The following is a 21,535-nucleotide window of genomic DNA, read 5'->3' as shown; positions in this document are numbered from 1 at the left end:
CCAACCAGCAAGAGGCCTAGACCAAGAAAGCATAGTATAACTATAAAAAGAATTTACTTTAGCCTTGCTTAGAGAGCAGCTCCACTCTTCAGCATAATCTCAGATGATTTTAGCAGTGTATACATGCATGATAAAGGAGGTATCAAAAACACACTTGTTTCTCCACTTCCATATAAACCAGCAAACAAAGACAAAAATATTGCTATAAATAGTGAACGAGTTATAGGACAATAATTCGATATAGTAAAAGTTATTACAGGAATAGTCACTCTTCAAGATCAGATTTTGTTATTGCTACAATCAGGGAAAGATTCACGGAAGGATAGTTTCAAAGAGGGATGGCTGGCTAGTAAGGTATGCCTTCATGAGCTAGAGATACAACACACTGATTCAGATACTATCCCCCGTGCAAGGTCGAAATGAAAACAACCACATCCTTCTCCTCTAATGTCGTATCCAGTTGACCAGTAAGCTCCCAGTCACAATCATTCACAAGGGCTAGAACACCAGGTCTCCTGTAACACAAACAAAGGCCGTCAGTATGGTTTGAGCAATTTATATTGGTTCTTCCACCAAAATCATTAACAACATGCTTAAGTTTACATTATTTATGTCTGACACACACACTCACACAACATAAATCTGAGTCTGGAAGCAGATTTCACTTACACGGAGTCTCCTTTCATAAACATTTCAGGCCTCTCCTTGATCAAATTAGTACGTATCCAAGCAAGTAAATCTTTCATAGTAAACTGAGAAGAATATGAGATCAAGTTAGGCCAAAGCCAATGATGTACATACCCAAAATATCAGTCTCACAATCTATATCAACTGTTTTAAAAAAAACAGTTACCTTTTCTGCTTCCTTTTGCAGTTCTACATTTACTTTATGAATTTTGACAGAGTCACAAAGAAGCTCTAATCCTCCACTGCATAAAGCAAATTCGATTTCAGTCAGATTCATAATGACACATGGTTGAAACATAGTATCATCACATACTATTGATAATAACAATGAACCGGTTACAAAAAAGGACAAGTTCTGAGACTCTCAATCTCTAAATACCTTTAAATGGTTTCTGTATATATATATACATCCTTGTATGAATTTAAACCAACTACCCAACTATAAGTTTGCATGGTTTCAGAGAATTGCTCATGCTGTGTCATTTAGAATTTAGAGTATAGTAACAACATGTTCCATACTTTAGAAGCCTAAGAAAATGTGCGGAGGAACTACTCCAATTTCTTGCACACCTCAACTAATGGTAATGTTAACTAGAAAGCATTGAGTCATCAAGGGTAACAAGTTCTCCTGAAAACCATATAACTAAGATTGAATTTGAATTTCTTGTCAATGAAGAGATAGCCACTTAAGTGTCATGCAAAGCATAATGTGAGAAAATAATCGTTAGAGTCCAAAAACAGTATTATATCCATCATGAGCCCTAATTATGAGATAGCATACGCTTGAGAAGGACAAAAAAGAGTTTCAAACTTTGACTTAATTACTAATCACATCAAAGCTAGGTTCTTACACAGCAGAAAAGGCAAAAGACTGAGGTAGCCAAAGTTCATCCAACAAAGAGAGTTTGACATGACCCTGGAGTAGCAATTTATTATCTATTGTAAATTCAGAACCAGCTTCACTTTTGCAATATCATTTATATTAGGAATTAATCCCCAGACCAGTACGGCTCTGAGCAGTGAAGCATTCTAAAGTTGTTCAGGAAATCATATATTAAAAAATTCATATTAATTACCCGAATTCTACAGTCAGCTGCATACTGGAAAGCCTGTAGAGGTTTCTGAGCATCAAAAGTATAGTATATTAGAATGCAAAAAATTTAGGATGATAATCAAAGGTGCAGAATACAAGCATCACAGAGAAGAGATTTCTTCCGCACTATATATAGCAGGGAAACGAACTAAACCACTGCACCATCCACTAGGAATACTGGATAGCTATTATCCAATTGCATACTACACCATCCACAAATAATGAACTTATTCCCACAGTAAAGACCTAAACCACTAATCAAATAGAAGAAACAAAGAAAAGAAACCTAAAGGGAACAACACATAATTGAAGAAGATAAACGGTATATAAAAACTAAACACCATGAATGATGCACTAACCACAACTTGGTTGGAAGTGAATATCCACTTAGGAAGCCTAAGACTAAGCCCAATCCTTTATTTGGTCCAAAGTAAAGTCTAGACAGTATTTTTTTTTTCAGATTTATGAAGAGTAAGTTCATTCTTCTGGTGTAAGTGGTGTTCTAGGAGCCTACGGGTTCTGAATTTTAAGCCTGTAAACATTGCTACTACTTAGAAACCCAAATTAGACTGGAATGAAACAAACTTGAGTTTTTTTCATGGTTTGACAAGCCTTGGTTTCTGTTCTCCTACCTTATTCTCTAGGGGTAAGAGGACCTCCCTTCTACAACTAAAAGCCCTCTAAAATCATTCTCCTTTTTTAATCTCTCATCACTCCCCACTTTCACAACTGTTAACTCCTGCATCAAAGAACAAGAAGATGCCTACTCAAGTTCTAAGCATATTCGAGCCACTCGAGTATCAGTTCACTCACTATCATTGAATTACATATTGTTTTCTCTTCGAATTTTAATCGGTACTCAAATTAGTGCCACGTTACAGGGGCAGTAGCCACCATCAGCCAGATAAAACCTCTGATGATGATGGATGATAATGGCTGATGATGGATGATGGACACCACAAATTTCCAGCTTAATTGTGATTGATCCTTATTACACGAGTGTCGAACTCACTAACTGATGCACATACTTTAACATCGTTTGAATCTAGACTCAAAGTATTGGCAATTGTTTCTAATGAGTGTAATTATAACTGCCCAGAACAAAATGCATAGATTCAAATATCAAAACATAAGAGACAGTTCATGAATAAGCCCTCAACACCAGGCTTGAGAGATGCAATTATCTAGCTAGCTTTATGAATCTCGAATTCTATACGAACGAATACAACAGTTAATCTATGGAAGTCTAAAGGAATTCATGAGTAACCGGAAGTCGCTAGGAGAAAGAAAATGGAGAGGAAACGGGAATACCTGGTGGAAGAGAAACTTGTATTCCTATGGATCTTGTATTCTGCTTTGTGTTTGCTTCAATTGAAACGACTAGGTAGATATTCTGAAACCCTAAACCCCTTTACTTTCTGTGGGACAGTGAGGGAGAAAAGTCCACAACTTCTAGCGCCTGTGGTCGAAAGATGTTACTGACAAGTAACGGAAATTTACTGATTAATGGACAAATCAAACTACTTACTTTTCTATTATTAAGATTAAATGGGCAAAGTTGACGAAATCGAATAGCTCAAGTGGTACAACCACAATTACCTAAGGAGTAGGCTATTAGATCCTGGATTCAAGTCACCACGAGGAGTAGCGTAGCTGTGAAACCAATTGATATACACTCAACTGATAGGTATTCAAACGTGTCGGTTGTATAATGACTGGTTAGCTGCCACTACTCACATGTAGTTATAATTTAACTATTAATGTCAAAATGATTGAGAGTGAAAACTCTGAGCATGTAAAACTATATGATAGGTCGTTATTGAGTTTATGACATTTTGTCTCATTTTGAGAGACTGACGTGTAATTGAGATTATTAACTGTCTCTAGTGATGTTTTTGTAAGGTGATTCGGATAGTAGTAAGAGTTAGGGAGAATAGCTAGGAACTTTTCCTAATTATATCAACGTATTTTAGTAGGATTGTTGTTAGAGGCTTGTTGCGTTATGCTAAAGAGGTTCATTTCTTAGTTTGATGAGAATCATTTACAACTACAATTCTACATTATTTTGTAGTCGTATTGTTCTTTTGTCTTCTTGGAACTGATTATGATACTAGTGACTAGTAGATCTAGATAATGTAATTTAATTTGAAAAGAGTAAAAAAAAAAAAACCAAGAAAAATTGCAGTAGAAAAGTCATCGCACATGTGTTTTACCTTGACCGTATTCTTGTACGGGTTGACTATTTGCCTTTGTCTCCAATTCTACAGGCTTGATCTCTCTCCACTTCACCAAAAAGTGTCTACTAGATTTGTATGTGACCGATTCATCACGTGTGATCTATGGACGAGTTGAAACCAACCCCAGCCAACTCATCACCTCTCACCCCACTCCTCTTCCTCGACCGAGCCGCCACTGTCTACGGTGACTGTCCTTCCCTCATCTACGACAACACCACCTACACATGGAGCCAGACCCACCGCTGATGCCTCTGTGTGGCCTCCTCCATCTCCTCCCTCAGCATCCACCGCGGCCACGCTGTCTCCGTCCTCTCCCCCAACACTCCCGCCATGTACGAACTCCACTTCACCGTCCTTTTCTCCAGCGCCATCCTCAACACCATCAACACCCGCCTCGACACCCGCACCGTCTCCCTCCTCCTCCGCCACAGCCAATCAAAACTCCTCTTGCTCGACCACTCCCTCACCTCCCTCATCCTCGATGTCGTCTCCCTCTACCCTCCTAACACCCCCGCCCCCCCTCCTCGTCCTCATCGCCGACGATGCACCCTCACCTGATTACTCCTCCACCTTCTGCGCCACCTATGAAAAACTGGTCGAACGCGGCGACTGGAGTTCAAGTGGGACCTACCGAACAGCGAGTGGGACCCGATGGCGCTGAACTACACTTTCGGCACCACATCCTCGCCGAAAGGAGTGGTGCACTGCCACAGGGGGATGTTCATCGTCACCGTCAACTCTCTCCTTGACTGGCCCGTACCCAAGAAACCTATCTATCTCTGGACACTTCCGATGTTCCACGCCAACGGCTGGAACTACCCGTACGGGATCGCAGCCGTGGGTGGGACCAACGTCTGCGTCCGCAAGTTTGATGCACATGTCATTTATGACCTGATCACACGACACAACATCACCCACATGTGCGGCGTGCCAGTGGTCCTCAACATGTTGACAAACATACCCAACATGGAGCCGTTGAGAAAGCCGGTTCAGATCATGACCGCCGGAGTTCTGCCCCCCGCAACGGTGCTGTCACGAACGGAGGCGCTGGGGTTCATGGTGAGCCATAGCTATGGGGTGACGGAGACGGCGGGGATGGTGGTATCGTGCGCGTGGAAGCCTGAGTGGAATATGTTTCCGGCGACGGAGAGGGCTAGGCTGAAGTCGAGGCAGGAAGTAAGGATGGTGGCGATGACACGCGTCGACATGGTCGACCTAGATACGGGTAAGCCGGTGAAACACGACGGCACGTCGCTTGGGGAAGTGGTGTTGAGAGGCGGGTGTGTTATGTTGGGTTACCTAAAAGACCCAAAAGGCACGGCGAGTTGCATGAGAGACGGGTGGTTTTACACCGGCGACATGGCGGTGATGCACTCATACGGGTATCTAGAGATAAAGGACCGATCAAAGGATGTGATCATAAGCGGGGGAGAGAAACCTGAGTAGCGTGGAGGTGGAGTCTGTTCTCTACACCAACCCCGCCGTGAACGAAGCGGCTATGGTGGCGAGACCGGATGAGTATGAGGGGAGACACCGTGCGCATTTGTGAGCCCGAAAGCTGACGTGAGGCTGACAGAGAAGGAGATAATGGAGTATTGTAGAGGGAAGTTGTCGAGTTTCATGGTGCCGAAGACGGTGGTGTTTAAGGAGGAGCTGCCGAAGACGCACTACCAAAATTAATGACTAAGATGACAATGACATTTCGTCGCCTAAGATCTTATTTTCGTCATCTTAAGTCATTAGGTGACGAAATTTTTGTCATCTAAGTTCCGTCAAGTAGACGCTGTCACCGAAATACTTAGATGATGATATTAGGTATTTCGTCACCGAAGCTCACAGTAAGATGACAAAACTACGCCCATCACGTTATTACTAAGATGACGAAATTTTAATACTTAAATGATGACATATTTGTTGTCGTGTTACTACTAAAGTAACGAGGTGTAATTCTTAAGCAACGAGATGTATTATGTCACCTGATATCTAAGATGACGAATTGCAGTACTTAGATGACAACTTGTTGTCGTCATCATGTTTGTTAGCCAATGAATTTTGATGATCTATAGTGATGAAATTTGTCGTTAACTTAAGTGTAAGACGGTACAATATAAGCCAACGAGAAGAGTTTGTCACCTTACTGTTCTTATTTATATTTTAATACTTATATATAATTTGTATTGAATGGATTATAATTTGAATCTAAGATTAATACTTTAAATATTGATGTGAATGATCAATTTCAAACAAGATTATCATATATATAGAAAGGGTCCCTTGAGTACAATTACCTAGCTAGCAAGCAAATTTTTTTAGATCCATTGAGTTTAGATGGTGATCTACATCCATATATCATATACAAAAGATCATATTTAGAGGATGATATACCTCTGTACAAAAAATCATAGTGCTAGGCTAGTACACAGTTTAAGCAATTAAGAAATTCAACTACCAATTCTAAGGTAACCATTCTTACCACCTTCATCCTCATCTTCATTTGAGGGAGGCTGAGGCGGGAATGATGGTGGCTCAGATCCAAATGTCTCAAACATGAAGTTTATCACCCACTTGAGCTTCTCATTGGCTTGTACAAATTCCTCTCTTACCTTTCGAGCCTCCTCCTTCGCTTCTTGGGCTTCTTGCTTAGCTTGTTCGACCTCCTCATCAACCATGACAGCTAATTGGCGACGTGAGGCTGAAGCATGTGATGAAGAAGTCACACCAAAGCTGCCTGCTGCTCTCAACCCCCGAATATGACCATTGTTCTGATGTCCCAGTGCATCTCGAAGAACTTGAGCTTGAGTGGGAACGTCAAAATAGTTGATATACATCTCCTCCGGATGGTCAGGGTACTTCTCCTTCACTTCTCTCATCACCTTGTTGAACTCCTCATTAATCTTCTTCTGCATATTAAACAATAGCATTTTATTAAGACATTAAGGAGCATCAATCTCTAAAAGACATGGCAGTAACATATTGATATGTTAAAGGTGACAATGGTGCAGCTGATGTTACACAGTGGAATATAACCAAAATTGAAAATGAATAGGCTGAAGATGAGCATAATATGCAAGTAAGACCACATGTACATTTTGTGATATGTTAAAGTGACAATGGTGAGGCTGATGTTACACAGTGGAATATAATCAAAGTTGAAAATGAATAGGCTGAAGATGAGCATATTGTGCAAGTGAAGACCATATGTACAGTTTGTGACCAGATTACTGGAACAGAATTGGTCATAATGTGCTCAAATCAAAAGCACAAAACCAACATACATACATCAATTTGATTACTATTATATTTTTGATCTAACATGCTTCTACACTCACAAACAAGGATATTAATCTAGATTATCATAACAAACATCATAAACTCATCATACAAAATGCAACCATAGTATGAGATTTTTTTTATGATGTCAGTCCCATCTTTCATCACAAAACATAAACCACAACAACAATTTATTAAATACTAACTTACTATATTGTCTGCCGATTCCTTACTTTTGGTAGCGTCATACACTCGAAGTAATTGGAAAGGATCGGGATGGGGTCACCCTGGGCTCTAAGCTCTTACACATTGCGAATGAAAGACTTTGCCCCAGTCTTGTGGTCTAAAGTCTTCTTATGTCGGTTACTCTTGTTGGCACAAGATTGTTTCTGTGAACCAAAACATAAAACTTTTCATATATAAATCAAATTGCCCAACATGTTTATTAAATCGTCACATTTATATAAATATAACTTGAATTTATCAGACTTAAAGTGGCTACACAGATATTGCCACTGGTCCAACCTATGCAGGAACTCTGCTAGTACATCCCCGTTCAACTTTAATATCGCACTTGAAGTTCCTGTAAGCAGTGTTAGCAATCTTACTTATCCATCCCCACTCTAGAGACGAGACGCCAAAGTTGAACTCATGCTAGACCTTTTACAAAAATGAAACAATGACAATGAAGACATGTGAAAACGATCACAAATAAATAGATTTGAAATTAACTTTTTATCGAGAGTTCCGCTGGAACCTTCTTCTTTTCTTCATTGTCAAGCGCCTTCCAAGAAGGCTTCAGCAAAGCAATGGAGTCTGATACGATGTGACCAATATCATGAGTCAACATGCTATGTATGCTAGCATTCATCGGGCCATTCAGGAAATTAGGGTCCCAAATGAGTTTGATCTTCTGTCCAGTGCTCTCTACAATCTCCTGAGCCTTCATGCCCGTCACCAACCCATGAGTGTGTTTGGGGGGAGGTGCTGCAGTACAATGTTTAGGTAACTTAGGAATTTATCATTTAGAATAACAAAATAAGTTGTTAACTTTGAAAATCTGATTGGAGTATTGTAACATTACCTCCTTTTGCAGGTTTTTTCCGGCGACAACTCTTTGGCTTGGATAAGTAGTCACTATGAGCAAGGAACAAAATCTCCCCGATATTTCCGATATATCCTCCAATGTCTCCTTTTTTCAAAAAAAAAACGATATATCTTAGGGGTAAATATCTTATTTTTTCCCGTATCTGCGATATTTCTCCGATAACATAAAATATCTCCGATATTGCTCTGACATTTACGATATATCCGATATATTTTCGATATTTTAGAGAAATATTTGAAAATTTTCACTTGAAATTTTTTTAACTCAATTTGAGGATGTCTCGGACTCTCCTTGACATGGAATTTTTGATTAATTAATCACCTCGAATCTCAAGGGATATAAAAAAATAAGACTAGAAGAGTAGTCATTCAATCGGCTAATTTTTTATTTTTCGTAAAAGATATCGAGATGAGGAGGGAAAGTTCAGGTCTTAACTCTTAAAAATCAAGTCATATCAGTTACCAATGCTCTCCTTAACCATGAGGGAATCCAAAATAAAAGGTCACAATGTAGTCTCACACTCTCATGAAAGTCATAAGAGAATATCCAGAATTTTAGTAACAAGTGTTCTCCTCGAGGAATATAAAAAGAGTAGTAATATTTATCTCATTGACGTCCTCTCAAATGATATTTAGATAATGAGTGTTCTCCTCGAGCACTATTAGGGAAAGTAAGAAAACATGAGTCACATTGTAGTCTTTGTCTCATAGAAGTTCCATCATACATTCGTAGATTGCTAGCAACCCGTGAACCCATCATGGAAGGATGATAATATTGAAATTTGCAATGTGTATTTTAGCACAAACGGCTTTCTCTTCTGCTTGTGAAAGAAAGTGGAGTATTTTTGCTCTTATTCATACAAAGCAAAGGAACCGTCTTGCATATCAAAAGTTGGAAAAACTCGTATACTACTAGTACAACATGAAGTTATGACTACGTGATAAACGAGCAAAGGATAATGTGATCAATGAAAACAACTATATCGATCTACTTCATGTTGCTAGTGAATCACTTCAGAATGACATTGATCATCTTCATGATTGGATTATGCATGCACACCTCGATGATGAAAATGACAACCCTCCTGCACATGTCATAGAAAAGGCAACTGATTTTGGAATTGATGTAAACAAGGTATTATCTGATGAAGTTGGAGACCCGAGAGATGATTCTGATAATGCTAGTGTGTGGGGCGGTGTAGCAACTCTAGATAGTTCAGATAATGATGATGATGGTGGTGGTGGTGGTGGTAATGGTGGTAATGGTGATGATAGTAGTGGAAGTCGACAAGGTGGTAGAGATACAAGGTTTAAATATGGACAATTTTATGTAGGTGGATAATTTGAGCAGTTTACTTGTGAAAATAATTTTGATCATGCTACCCAAGATGAGAATCATGGATCTAGGTGCATGAGGATGACAAGAGGAGCCATTGATGATCAAAATATTTCATCTGATGTTAGTTCAGTTGCCTTAAGTTTTGATTCTATCAGTTTAGACACATAACACAGTGGGATGTCAAACGAATCACATGAAGTCAACTATCAATCTGGTCATCCTATTTACAATTATGGTCAGTTTGGAGACGTTTATGATCAATTATCGGGTTGGGTTCATCCTTACTATCTCATTCTCGGAGAAACTGTTAGTAGCTCAAAAGAGATATATGACTATCATGTTAACCATTACAATTCATACTATATGGCTCGTATATCTTGGGCAAAGTATTGTAGTTTTGTTGACCAACGTGCATCTTTTCAAGCACCTAAAACATCTTTCTGGTACTAGATAAAATTAATAATTGTATTTATTTGTATGTAATTCAATAATAAATAATTTCGGAAGATGAACGCTATTTTTTTTCCAATATCCCCGATATATCCCCCGATACCGATATTTTGAACCTTGACTATGAGGAACAGAAGTTGATGAAGGAGGGGTTGAATTTTCATCTAGCAGTGGGGGAGGGACATGGGGTGCTGAACCCGGTGAAGGCACAATGTTAGAAGAACTAGAGTACTACTCAGCCAATTCACGAGCTAGTTGGTCATCTTTTTTCTTTTTGCATCTGTTTATTCCAACCCTTACTAGTTGGCGGCATCTTGAACCTGTAAATTGAAGAAGTTTGAAATTAGAATACAACAATCTTGTAAAATGTCTATGAAATGCTTAAAAGAAAAGGATTGAGACTGGTACATAATGCAGTGCTACAGAATGATACAATAAGAGCATGATATGGTTATTCATAGATTCATAGAGTAAGTGTATAACTAGTGTGGTTCTTGCAGTATTAATCTTATGTTCAGATTATACTTAGGCAAGTCAATACTCTCAACCTATCTAAGATGAGCAAATCATAGATCAGAGATTACAAGCATCTATTATCAACTACACCCGGCTTTGACCTGATTAATATTTCAATCAGTCGCTCATTTCTTGCCTCCTCCAGCTTCATCCTTCACTGCTATAACGTTTAGATCAAGAAAAACCCCAGCCAAGGGGAAACCATTTTTGATAAGTAAATCACCAATAAATGAAAATCATATGCTGAAACATTCTTAGTATTGTAGTATTCTTAACATAGACCTTTTACTTTTCGTGTAAGAATTATAAACAATGATCCTTATCTCTCTACTGCTACTGACATAATATAACACTTCAATCAAACTTAAAACTAAACAAAAAGGACAGAGGCTACCAAGAATCCAAGACAAAAAGGAAATGATAACTTTATAAACTCTTGGAGTGAAAGACATGATTTCGTATCATGATTATTGTATTTTGACTATTAATAGAATCCAAAACAAAGGAAACTAGGAGTTCTGTAAATTACAAATACAAAATCAAATTATCGAGACACAAGAACGCATTAACAATAAATCAAATGCACATACAGTTATAAGAAGCCTCAAGATTTCAATACTCTTAACCTCACTAAGCTTATGAAGAATCCATTCACCCTCAATGAGATAATAACCAACTAACTCAATGAGATAATAAGCCACCAACCCAGAAAAAAACATCAGAGGTTTGTACCTGTTACAAATCGGAAGGAGACCGGGAAATAGAATGATTCGCACTAGACCAAATGCTCGCACTATTGGATTTGGGAGATTGGAAGCTTGGGTTAATGGATGTGCGGGAACTGAATCTGATTTCAGAGAGATTGGTTTCAAAAAAGAAGGGATTTGGGGCAACTAGATTTGGACGACTTTAGGGATTGGTTTCAGAGAAGATAGTTTTAGAGAAATGGGGGCCGAAGTGTTCGAGTGAGTCGATTTAGGGGTTTTAGTAAAGAGTACTTAGGCGACAGGGTTTCGTCGGCTAAGAATAATTTCCCTGAGTTTTTAAATTTGTTCGCCCAATTTTTGAAATTTCATTCAATATGTGGGGGGAAGATCGCACCGCTAAAATTTTCGGAGCTTATACGACAAATCTTCACTGCCTAAGTGTTTTTCACTTCCCTCTTCTTTACTAGCTAGCTAGCCTCTGTGAATTACATGTCCCAATATGGAAATATATCTATAATTAATTAATATAACTATATAATAATTAGTCTAAATATATAATTAAATTATAATATGTGTGCACTGTTCGGCACTGTTCGCCACTGTTCATGTATGTGCTATGAGTTTAGAATAGGGCGAATGATACATTTTCGGAAAGAGAACGGCGCCAGAAACCAAACTCGTCGCTATGCCACAACGTGTGTGCTTTTTCGGGCATCCGAGGTCGTTTAGGCAAAAAAAAAAGCTTTTAGTGTTTTCTGAAATTATTTCAGATTTTGTTAGTTTTGAATTTTATTTTATTTTAACCCATGAACTTGATTAGGCTTTTGTTAGCACCCTAGAGAAATCCTAATCTTGTGTCGGTAGTGGATTCTAATGGATTAGTTCCACTGCATTAATCATTAGTAATAATAATAAATATTTAATACACCACAACTAATTTCATCAAATTAATTTAAACAACATTAGTCACTCAATCATGCATCATTACATAATCTTCATCCTCTGTATCATTTGCCTCTTCTGACTCCTCGGCAGAATCCTCATCTTCAATATTGATGTATTGATCTGGTGCGGTAGGGTTGAAAGCATTGTTTATGCGAATAGCCGCAGCATTAGGAATTTGAGAAGTTGAAGGCTCTTGATATGGTTCAACAACCACGTCCTCTTCATAATCTTCTTCACCCCCTTCAACTGTCGTAAATGCTCATTAAGGAGACTTTGGACTTCGTCACAATGTTGTAGTACACACCAATGTGCTTCAATAAGCTCGGCATCTCTTAAACGCTCAGAGTGTGGTAGTTCACCAAATGTTCTTACATCCCTTGAAACTACAGAAAGATGGGAATGACGGATGCTTCCAGCAAAATTAGAAGACTCCACCTCCTTAGTACCACGAAGATATAACCTATAGTAGGTTATACACTCATCTACAATGTATGACTCCGCTATTGATCCTTTTGGGCAACTATTGTTGATAACATATTTTTTTGTATTGCCCAAGTTGCCTAAAAATAACACAAGCATTTAGTCAAATACCATGATAATATATATATATAAATACGTACCTTTCTTAAGGATACATCCAAGTACAGTGTACAAGGCCATAAAACAGCACTTGTTCGAGAAGGTGGATCAAAAGGTGGATCATGATTGTAAAGAAAGGTGGTGGGAAAATCCGCTCTAATTTGCAAAGGATGTAAACAATGTCTTCTTTCAATATAAGAACATCTTACTTCTTCAATTCTTTAGCACACAACTTTTGAAGGAATCTGGACAATGCTATTATTGGTTCCACCACATCATGAGGCAAATATGGTTGAATAACCACGGGAAGAAGTCGTTGCACCAACACATGACAATCATGAGTCTTCATTCCAACTATCTTATTTTTCGTCATTCTAATACACCGTGATATATTTCCCGCATACCCATTAGGATACTTTACTCCTTTAAACCAAAGCAATACTTTTTTCTTCAAATTTGGTCTAATTGTGAAAGATGCAATAGGATATTTAATAGTTGACCCCACCTTCTAAGGCCACAACAGTCTGTGAATTTTCAACTCTTGAAGATTCTCTTGTGCTTTTGCGGTGTCTTTATTCTTGCCTTTAATACTCAGAGTTGTTCCCACAATGTTGTCAGTGACATTTGTCTCTATGTGCATGACATATAAAGCGTTCCTGAGTATCAATTTCGCCTAGTAAGGCAAGTCAAAGAATATACTCTTGTGCGACCAACACAAAAAATCATCAGGTCGCTCTGGAACTAGTACTTGTGGATCACAACTCAACTGCCCAAAATCAAAAGAGTTTAACTTGTCCAAAATTTCATCACCAGACCACTATTAGGGTTTCATACGAAACTCCTGAAATCGGTCAAATGCAGCTGCATCATACCGCCACTCATGGTCTGCTGGAAACAATCTACGATGACCTAGATAATACACATTTCCAGCGTACCATTCAGAATGTACTTCACTTAAGCAGACCGGACAAGCATATTAGCCTTTAGTGGCTTGCGATGACAACATCCCGTAACTGGGAAAATCGCTGATGGTCCACATCAATGCGGCTCTCATCATTAATGAAGTTCCACTGTGCCTATCAAATGTAGGAGCTCCACTTTCCCATAACATCAGCAGTTCGTCAATCAATGGTTGCAGAAATACATCCAAACACTTTCCTGGTGGCTGCGGACCAGGAACTAACAAAGCCAACATATTATCGTCCTTCTTCATACACATCCAAGGAGGAAAGTTGTATGCCACAACCATCACAGGCCAAATACTATACAATAAATTCATATTTCCAAAAGGATTGAACCCGTCTGTTGCAAGTCTGAGTCATACATTTCGAACATCTACTGGAAAATCAGGAAATGATCTATCAAAGAATTTCCAAGCCTCACCATCAGCGGGATGTCTGAGTGTATCATCATCTTTCCTTACTTTTGCGTGACATCTCATCTCTTTTGAAGTGTATGCAGACATGTAGAGACGTTTCAACCTAGGAATCAAGAGGAAATGACGGAGCACCTTCACAGGATCAGGTTTCTCCGTGGATGCAGAACATTCCTCCCACCTCGACTCGTGGCAAATTCGACAACTCTGCCTTTCGATGTCATCCTTGTAAAACAACATGCAGTTATTCTTACAAGCATGAATTTTATTATAACCGAGGCCGAGGCTTTTCAATATCCTTTTGCACTTATAATAACCATCAGGAAGTAAGTTTCCTGGGGGAATGACCTTTACTATGACAAGAAATGCATCAGACCACAGATATCCCCCGTTGTCTGATAGCCTACCTATCTGTCATCTACTTTAATGCTGTCTCTTTGCACATTAGACCACAGATATCCCCGGTTGTCTGATGATGCTATCAAACAAATTAAAAAAATGTCCTCTGTTGTGTGATGTTATAATACCATTTCTAGGTTTCGCATCACACAACATTTAAATGTAGAGTGATTGCAACGATAACTATATTTATATGTAGTGTATTTCTTATAGTTACTAGAGATATTGATAGTATATGTTGTTTGATAGCTAATCTAACAATAGTTATCTGTAATGTTAATTGTAATTACATTACAGTTATACGTTGTTTGATGTGCATGTAAACAAAGATGTCGAACTAAAGACAATAGGTAAATGTTGTTTAATTTGTTATGAATTAAAAATTACTTTTCTCTATGGTTCTCTATATGTTATATGATTTTCAAAACAACAATAGTTACTTATTAGTTACCATTGTTTGAATTCACTTCAAATAACAATTGCCAGTTTTGTGCTTGTTGTTTTTTGTTACATCAAATCACACTCATTCACTGCTCATATGATACTTCACTGATTATTTAGTAAGCCAAAAACTGGAAATTTCACATATAATTGATTATCTAACGGTTCAATAACCAATCAAAATACATAACGGTTCAAAATACATATACAACTATGCAGCACTTAAACACCAAGCAATATAAACTAAGCAACTGATCCCATATAGAGATAGCTTTATCTTTTTGGAGTACTCATTGTAACATCCTTGATTATGTCACTTGCATCTTCAATAGTTTGAATTTTTTTTATGGTGACTTGCATCTAGACCTTTCCACTGTACTAAGTATTTTAACTCAGGGTCATACTTTTTAGTTCATAGAGCATTTGCGTTGGAACAAGCCTCCCCAATATCCCAATAGGTCATGCCATGCATACCTGTGAAGTTCAACAAAAATGTTATGCAAGTGCAGTGGATCAGCATGAATGGAATATACATAATTTAAAGCTAGATACACATGAATCTTTTTAGAGTATCATGAACTATAAACGAGAACAGAAAATAAAAAAACCATTATTTGGTGGTAAATTTTTCAAGCATGACCACTATTGCTGGAACACATATGACAACAGCAGTTTTCTTGAAATGTCATACCTATACAGCATGAGAAGGTAATTAATAAGTGCATAACATAAACCTTACTTGATTTCAAAACAGAATTCTAGTAAAAAAGCTTTAGTATTTACTAGAACATAAATGCCATATATTGATATTGATGCTGGAACCCAATTACTGTAGTAAACTGACTTTATAATTTACAAATTCTCAAGGAGCTAACCTACTCTTTCACCCGATCAAAGGGATGGTACAATAATATTTTATAAATATTGATTAAAATTTTGCTATAACTTTAAAGAATACTCAAGTAGATATTTCAATAATATTTGATCAATATTGACTAAATTACAATACTTACGAAATGTATTTGCAAAAGCAACATGAAAATTGCTAGAGAACAACTGGTTGCATTATTAATCAATAACAAAATAAAAGTAAAGATGGAGTCCTTACGAGGCCCTCCCAAAAGCTTCCTCACAATAGAATAGGGTGATAGAAATAAAAATTTGTTCATTTCTTCATGATGAGTAATTTAGAGAGAATAAGTTAAGCTTTAATGGCCTACTAGAAGCACAATGAAGTCACCTTATAGATAATGATGGTACTTACCTGTCAAAAATGTCATGAATGGATTAGTTCCCAAATCTACTACTGAGCTGAGCCAATGCACCAACAATTACTATGAAGATATATGTTTCATGAACTTATCCGCATACAGACATCCGAACATGTACATATGTACCATCTCCACCTACAACCTATCAATTTTAAACACAACAAATTTAAATCTTACAAGGACACACACCTCTCCACTTATTACATATACAAGCTTACACAAAACAATGAAGATACTAGAAATTTACCCGCGTGTTGATGCGGTTCAATTCTACAATGACTAATGATGAACCAACTATCCAGGAAATTTAGGAATAAGGAATCTGATCAAATAAAATGGCATGATGATGTATTCAGATATTTACAAAAAACGGTGGATCATCATATAGTTTTTTCATCATAGTAGAGTAACATTTTCCACTGACAACTACAATCTCTCTATATATACATGCAAAAAATGAGTTGGTTCCTTAGCTCAATGAGATCTGTTGAGAATATAGCTAAGCCAAAGCATTTCAAAAGTAGTTCAATCAGATCTTGTCATGTTCCACATTGTTCTAAAATAAAAGCACCTAGTGACAACTACCTTCCTTCTAATCAAGTTCATACCCCTGCATCAATAAATTCAAATAGCACTTACTCTAACATCTTATAAAAAAGAAACTACATTATCTGATCTATGATCACCTTTTGAATACTCATCAAAATGCTTGAGCATTTTTCGTTCTCTCTGAGGCTCAAAAACCTGTGAAATTAAACACATCATCTATCATAATGCTCACTGTTCCAAGTTCTCAAAAGCAGAACATGTGTCCTAAGAAAATCAACGATTCCTACACCCCAATTAAGAATGAAAGTTGGAAATGAAACACAACTTTTGTCTCCAGTATTTTCAATAGGTTAACAACACATTTTACAAATATTAAAATAATTATGGAAATCAACTTTTGTCTCCAGTATCTAAATGTTGATTTTGTGATGTTTTTACAATATTTCAAACTTTTCAGAAGCTCAATATTCATGTTGGGGTTCAACTATAGACTTCCCTAAAACCTTTGGGGTAGTCTCCTAATTGTAGGAAATTGCAGTGAACAAAAAAGATATAACATTCCCATAGAGTAAATGAAACATATAATAAAAGATAAGTAAACCCAAGTCTAAATCTACCCCTCATTTTATATGCATCTAAGAAAAACGCTTGAAATTAAAACATACATACCCTCAACTATGCCCAGAAATCCACTGAAATTCGAATTCGTTGTTGTAATCACCATCTTGGTTCCACCTATGACTGAAGGATCGAAACACATAAGTGCAACGACAACATGTGATGCCAGCTTGATATAGGGAAATAACTATAACCATACCCCCGATTTAAAATTCTTGTCACCATAGCCCTAGAGGCAAGCTAGTTCAATTCACTATAAAATTAACCACCTATTTATTGACACCAACATCCAATAATGTTGAGAACAACTTACAGAGTCTCTAAGCACTTAATTTATAATTTGAAAAAAAAAACTATTCAAATATTTTTTCCAACTGAAAAACAAACAAGTTCATAAGACAAGTAAGGGCATAGATGAAACAGAAGCTCCAATATGAAGAGGGACACGAAAATACCTAGGAACGTCGCATTTGGAAGCCCAACCGCCGCTCACGGTGGAGCTGCGGCGCTATCCCGAAATGGAAGTTGGGAATAGGGGATCTGATAAACAAGAGGTGTTGACTCCGATTTTGGTGATGAAGAGACTGGATTCTTGTTGGATGTTGGAGATCGCAAGGCTACTAACTTGGACTGTGTCAGCGTCGGGACTGGGGTCATCAGGGCTCCATTGGCGCCCAAACTTCTGGGTTTTGTCCACTTTAAACTCTAGAGTCGAGCTATAATTGCAATGCAACGAGTTTGTGGCCGGAGAGTGAAGAACTCTCGGTGGCAGTTGGTGATAGAGGAGGTGGGAGGAGGTAAAGAGCATCTCTAATTTTCATGGGTTTTGATCGGAAAGAAAGGCCGAGTTTTTCTGTGGTGGTGACTTGGTGAGGTAGTGGCCGAAGCAGGACCTTTCGATGGTGACAGAGAAAGAAGGAAGAGAGAGTGAGCTCAGGGAGAAGGAAGAAGAAAGAAAAGAAGAGAACTGTGCGGCTGGTCTAGGAGAGGGAAGAAATTAAAAGGATTAGGGTCCCCAATGTGAAATTACAATCTTGCCCTTGCGACAACATAATCTAATTTTGACGCTTAACCTTCGGTAAATCATAACTTTCACATACGGTGCCCAAACTAGGTGTGTTACGTGTCTACAAACTCAATTCAAAGTAGTCTATATCTTTAATGAAGGAAAGTTTCCCGTAACGTCGATAAATAAAAAGTCAATCTTTGATCTATGCTAAGGTGAGAAGTTAAGGTGGAATGTTATTTTAATGATGTGACGAAGTAAATTACTAACGCTCAAGGCTCAAACAAAGGGATTAATAGGAAACATTATATATTTTTAATTAAAAGCCAAACTCTAAAATCAGAATTGCAAAGCATGAGACAACAGACATGTGTTGTATTAAGTTCAAATAGTCTCATAAAACCCTAGCACTCATTCAAAATTTAAGAGGGAACTTTCTGAGCCAAGATTATATCCAAATCTACAAGTTAAAATACAAAAAAGTCAAGTATCTTGTATAAACAATATTGATATGTTGTCTAATATGTAAAGTTTTAAGTAAGATTTTTCTCCCTTGGCTAAACAACATATATGTGTAGTTTAAAGTTCACAATATGTTTAAGAGGGAAAATATATGGTTGAGTACTTCGAAAGAAGGAAACCTAAATATTGACACAAGGGTCAAATCTAATTTCTCGGCAATTTTAATTGAACCACATATAAGTATTGTCTAAAGACAAAATCCTGTTTTGGTCTTCAAATTGGTGAATTTTCTCATTTTCACTTACAACACTTAATTGTTGTATGAACGAAAAGCATAAAATATCAATTTTCATGACCCCTATAAAACGACATATAAATTTCTATGTGTTGGTTAAAAATTGGAATAACATAAAATTTCTCAAATGTTGTTTACGTACTATGGTATGAGGCACTTTCTGACATAGTGCTTCTTCCAACTCCTCAACATCTTGTCAAAAGACTTATTTGACCATATGTTATTCACTTTCAGATACATTTGTTCGATGATGGTCCCCAAAACAGTCTTATCACAACCGTCAAATAAAGGAGTTTGAACACTAGCAAGCAACATGGTATAAGTATCATAATCTACATCACCATAGTTTGAGAAATCATCACCTTGAAAAATAGTGGTATCATAAACTACATCTTCCTCACGTCGTGCATATATTGTAACTGCTTATGATACCCTGTCTGATTTAGGTGGTCATACATATCTTTGATTGACATTGCCTTTGTATTGTCACAGCATTTGCATGGACATAAGTGTAATTGTCTTCTATCACCATGTTCAATTACAAACTTCACAAAATCAATGATTCCTTGTTGATATTCAGGGTTCCCCCTGCTGTATTGCATCCATCTTTTATCCATGACCTGCCATATAATTATATCAATGACATATAAGCACACATTACTAGTAACAACAAACATACATCTATGTCATTGCTGCTTACTCACCTTCTACCTCCGGTTATGGTCCTAATCTCATTCAAGAAAACAAGACTTTCTTTCGTAGGTTGCAATTCTTGTGATTTTGTTTTCTTTCATTCACTGCAACATAATCATTTGATGCATAAATGATTTAAAAATATATATATATAAATAATTAATTAACAAACTAAATAATCAATTAATCAACATAAATTCAAATTATTATCAACAAACTAAACATTATGTATATATAACATTCACAAGATCATAAATCCACACAAATAGCATAATCACTAAACAATATGATGAACATATGGCTGAAATTCTTCATGGGAAAACTCATTACTACAAAATAAGGAATATGTAGAAAGAAAAATATGGAAAAAGAGATTATACTAACCTACCAAGTAATGGTAGAGGTGGACTAAGCATTAGAAGACCTAACTTGAAGACATTAACCACCGAAATGAAAATTTGGCACAGGAATTTCAAAGCACCAGTTTTTTCTGTTTTTCCTTCGTTTCTATCGATCTGGAAATAGATCTAGATTATAAAGTCATGCTTTAACTTAGACGACGAACTTTTTTATCATCTAAGTAGTTTTGTTCGTCACCTTACAAATTCTTAGACGATAAAATCTAAAGGCGTCGTCTAAGTTATGTGCTGAGATGACAATGGAGCAGTTTGCTGACTAGGTCACCATCTTAGGCGACGAGATTACATTTCGTCGTCTAAAATATCCAACTAAGATGACAACACTGCATTTTGTCATTTAAGTGGCACCTAGGTGACAAAAGTGTTCACTAAACTGACGGCTTTGTTTTCATAGTCTTATAATTTCTTAGGTGACAACTGATTTTGCTGTTGTCATCTAAGTGCTATTTTCTGGTACTGACATTGACGGGGAAGATTCAGAAATTTGTGCTGAGAGAGATGGCCAAGGAGTTGGGGTCCACAAGGCTGAGTAGGATGTAAATGTGTAAAATTAGGGCTCGTCAACGGGGTCCACAAGGCCGAGTCCGGCTCAAGACTTAGTATATTTAAATAAGTGACAGGCCGGGTCGGGTATTTTCAACAATATGAAGATCCAAGTCCGCCCACCTAAAACGAGTTTTTGCAGGCCGGGCCTTGCGGGCTTTTACGGGCCTCCGGGCTTGTATTATAAAAAAATATAATACTCTAAATTAAGGGTTTGAAACAATAAAAAAATTATTGGAAAACATTCTAAAAAAACCTCACAGCTAAATTCAAGTTTCAAAATATTGTCGATCGACACTAGTAGATGTGATTGATTTATATATTTAAAGACACTGTAAAAATTTCATCTGTTTTGAACATAGTTTAACCGTCCGTACATACGGTCAACAAAAAAATAGACGTTTTGACATAACAAATCTCATTGACCGGGGCTTTGCCAAATGGGTTTCTTCGTTGCGACCACACACGATCGGTCATAAAAATTAGGTAAGTGATTTCAAATATGTAAATAGCTTTCCGCATTCGTATCTTGGT

General features: G+C 37.3%; 2 protein-coding genes across 2 annotated transcripts; one reads left to right on the top strand and one right to left on the bottom strand.

Moving 5' to 3' along the window:
- Nucleotides 1–187: 187 nt before the first annotated feature.
- LOC126790569 (ubiquitin-related modifier 1 homolog 2) lies at nt 188–3,217 on the bottom strand. The gene is made up of 5 exons (XM_050516867.1): nt 3,092–3,217; nt 1,764–1,808; nt 854–929; nt 670–752; nt 188–515 (listed from the first exon to the last, which is right to left on the bottom strand). Exons 2-5 carry the CDS (start codon nt 1,784–1,786, stop codon nt 398–400), a joined length of 300 nt encoding a protein of 99 aa, XP_050372824.1. The 5' UTR covers nt 1,787–1,808; nt 3,092–3,217; the 3' UTR covers nt 188–397.
- A 902-nt stretch (nt 3,218–4,119) lies between these two features.
- On the top strand, nt 4,120–20,998 carry LOC126790513 (2-methylpropanoate--CoA ligase CCL4-like). Its single transcript, XM_050516776.1, is given in 6 exon segments — nt 4,120–4,515; nt 4,517–4,625; nt 4,628–5,451; nt 5,453–5,537; nt 5,540–5,684; nt 20,923–20,998. Coding segments are annotated over 6 exon segments (1,635 nt in total).
- The last annotated feature ends 537 nt before the right edge of the window (nt 20,999–21,535 follow it).

The sequence above is a fragment of the Argentina anserina genome, chromosome 1 (assembly GCF_933775445.1).
Source record: "Argentina anserina chromosome 1, drPotAnse1.1, whole genome shotgun sequence".
Classification (NCBI taxonomy): Eukaryota; Viridiplantae; Streptophyta; class Magnoliopsida; order Rosales; family Rosaceae; genus Argentina; species Argentina anserina.
The sequence above is the reverse complement of the archived record's forward strand: the minus strand, read 5'-3'. Positions and strand labels throughout refer to the sequence as shown.

What these genes read in the sequence shown, in the direction of transcription:
- LOC126790569 (XM_050516867.1), bottom strand. Translation starts at nt 1,786, where the DNA reads ATGCAGCTGACTGTAGAATTCGG. An exon ending in TGCAAAAGGAAGCAGAAAAG is followed by an intron (nt 753 to 853) that starts GTAACTGTTTTT and finishes TATTCTTCTCAG; the next exon opens with TTTACTATGAAAGATTTACT. An exon ending in TTTATGAAAGGAGACTCCGT is followed by an intron (nt 516 to 669) that starts GTAAGTGAAATC and finishes TTTGTGTTACAG; the next exon opens with GAGACCTGGTGTTCTAGCCC.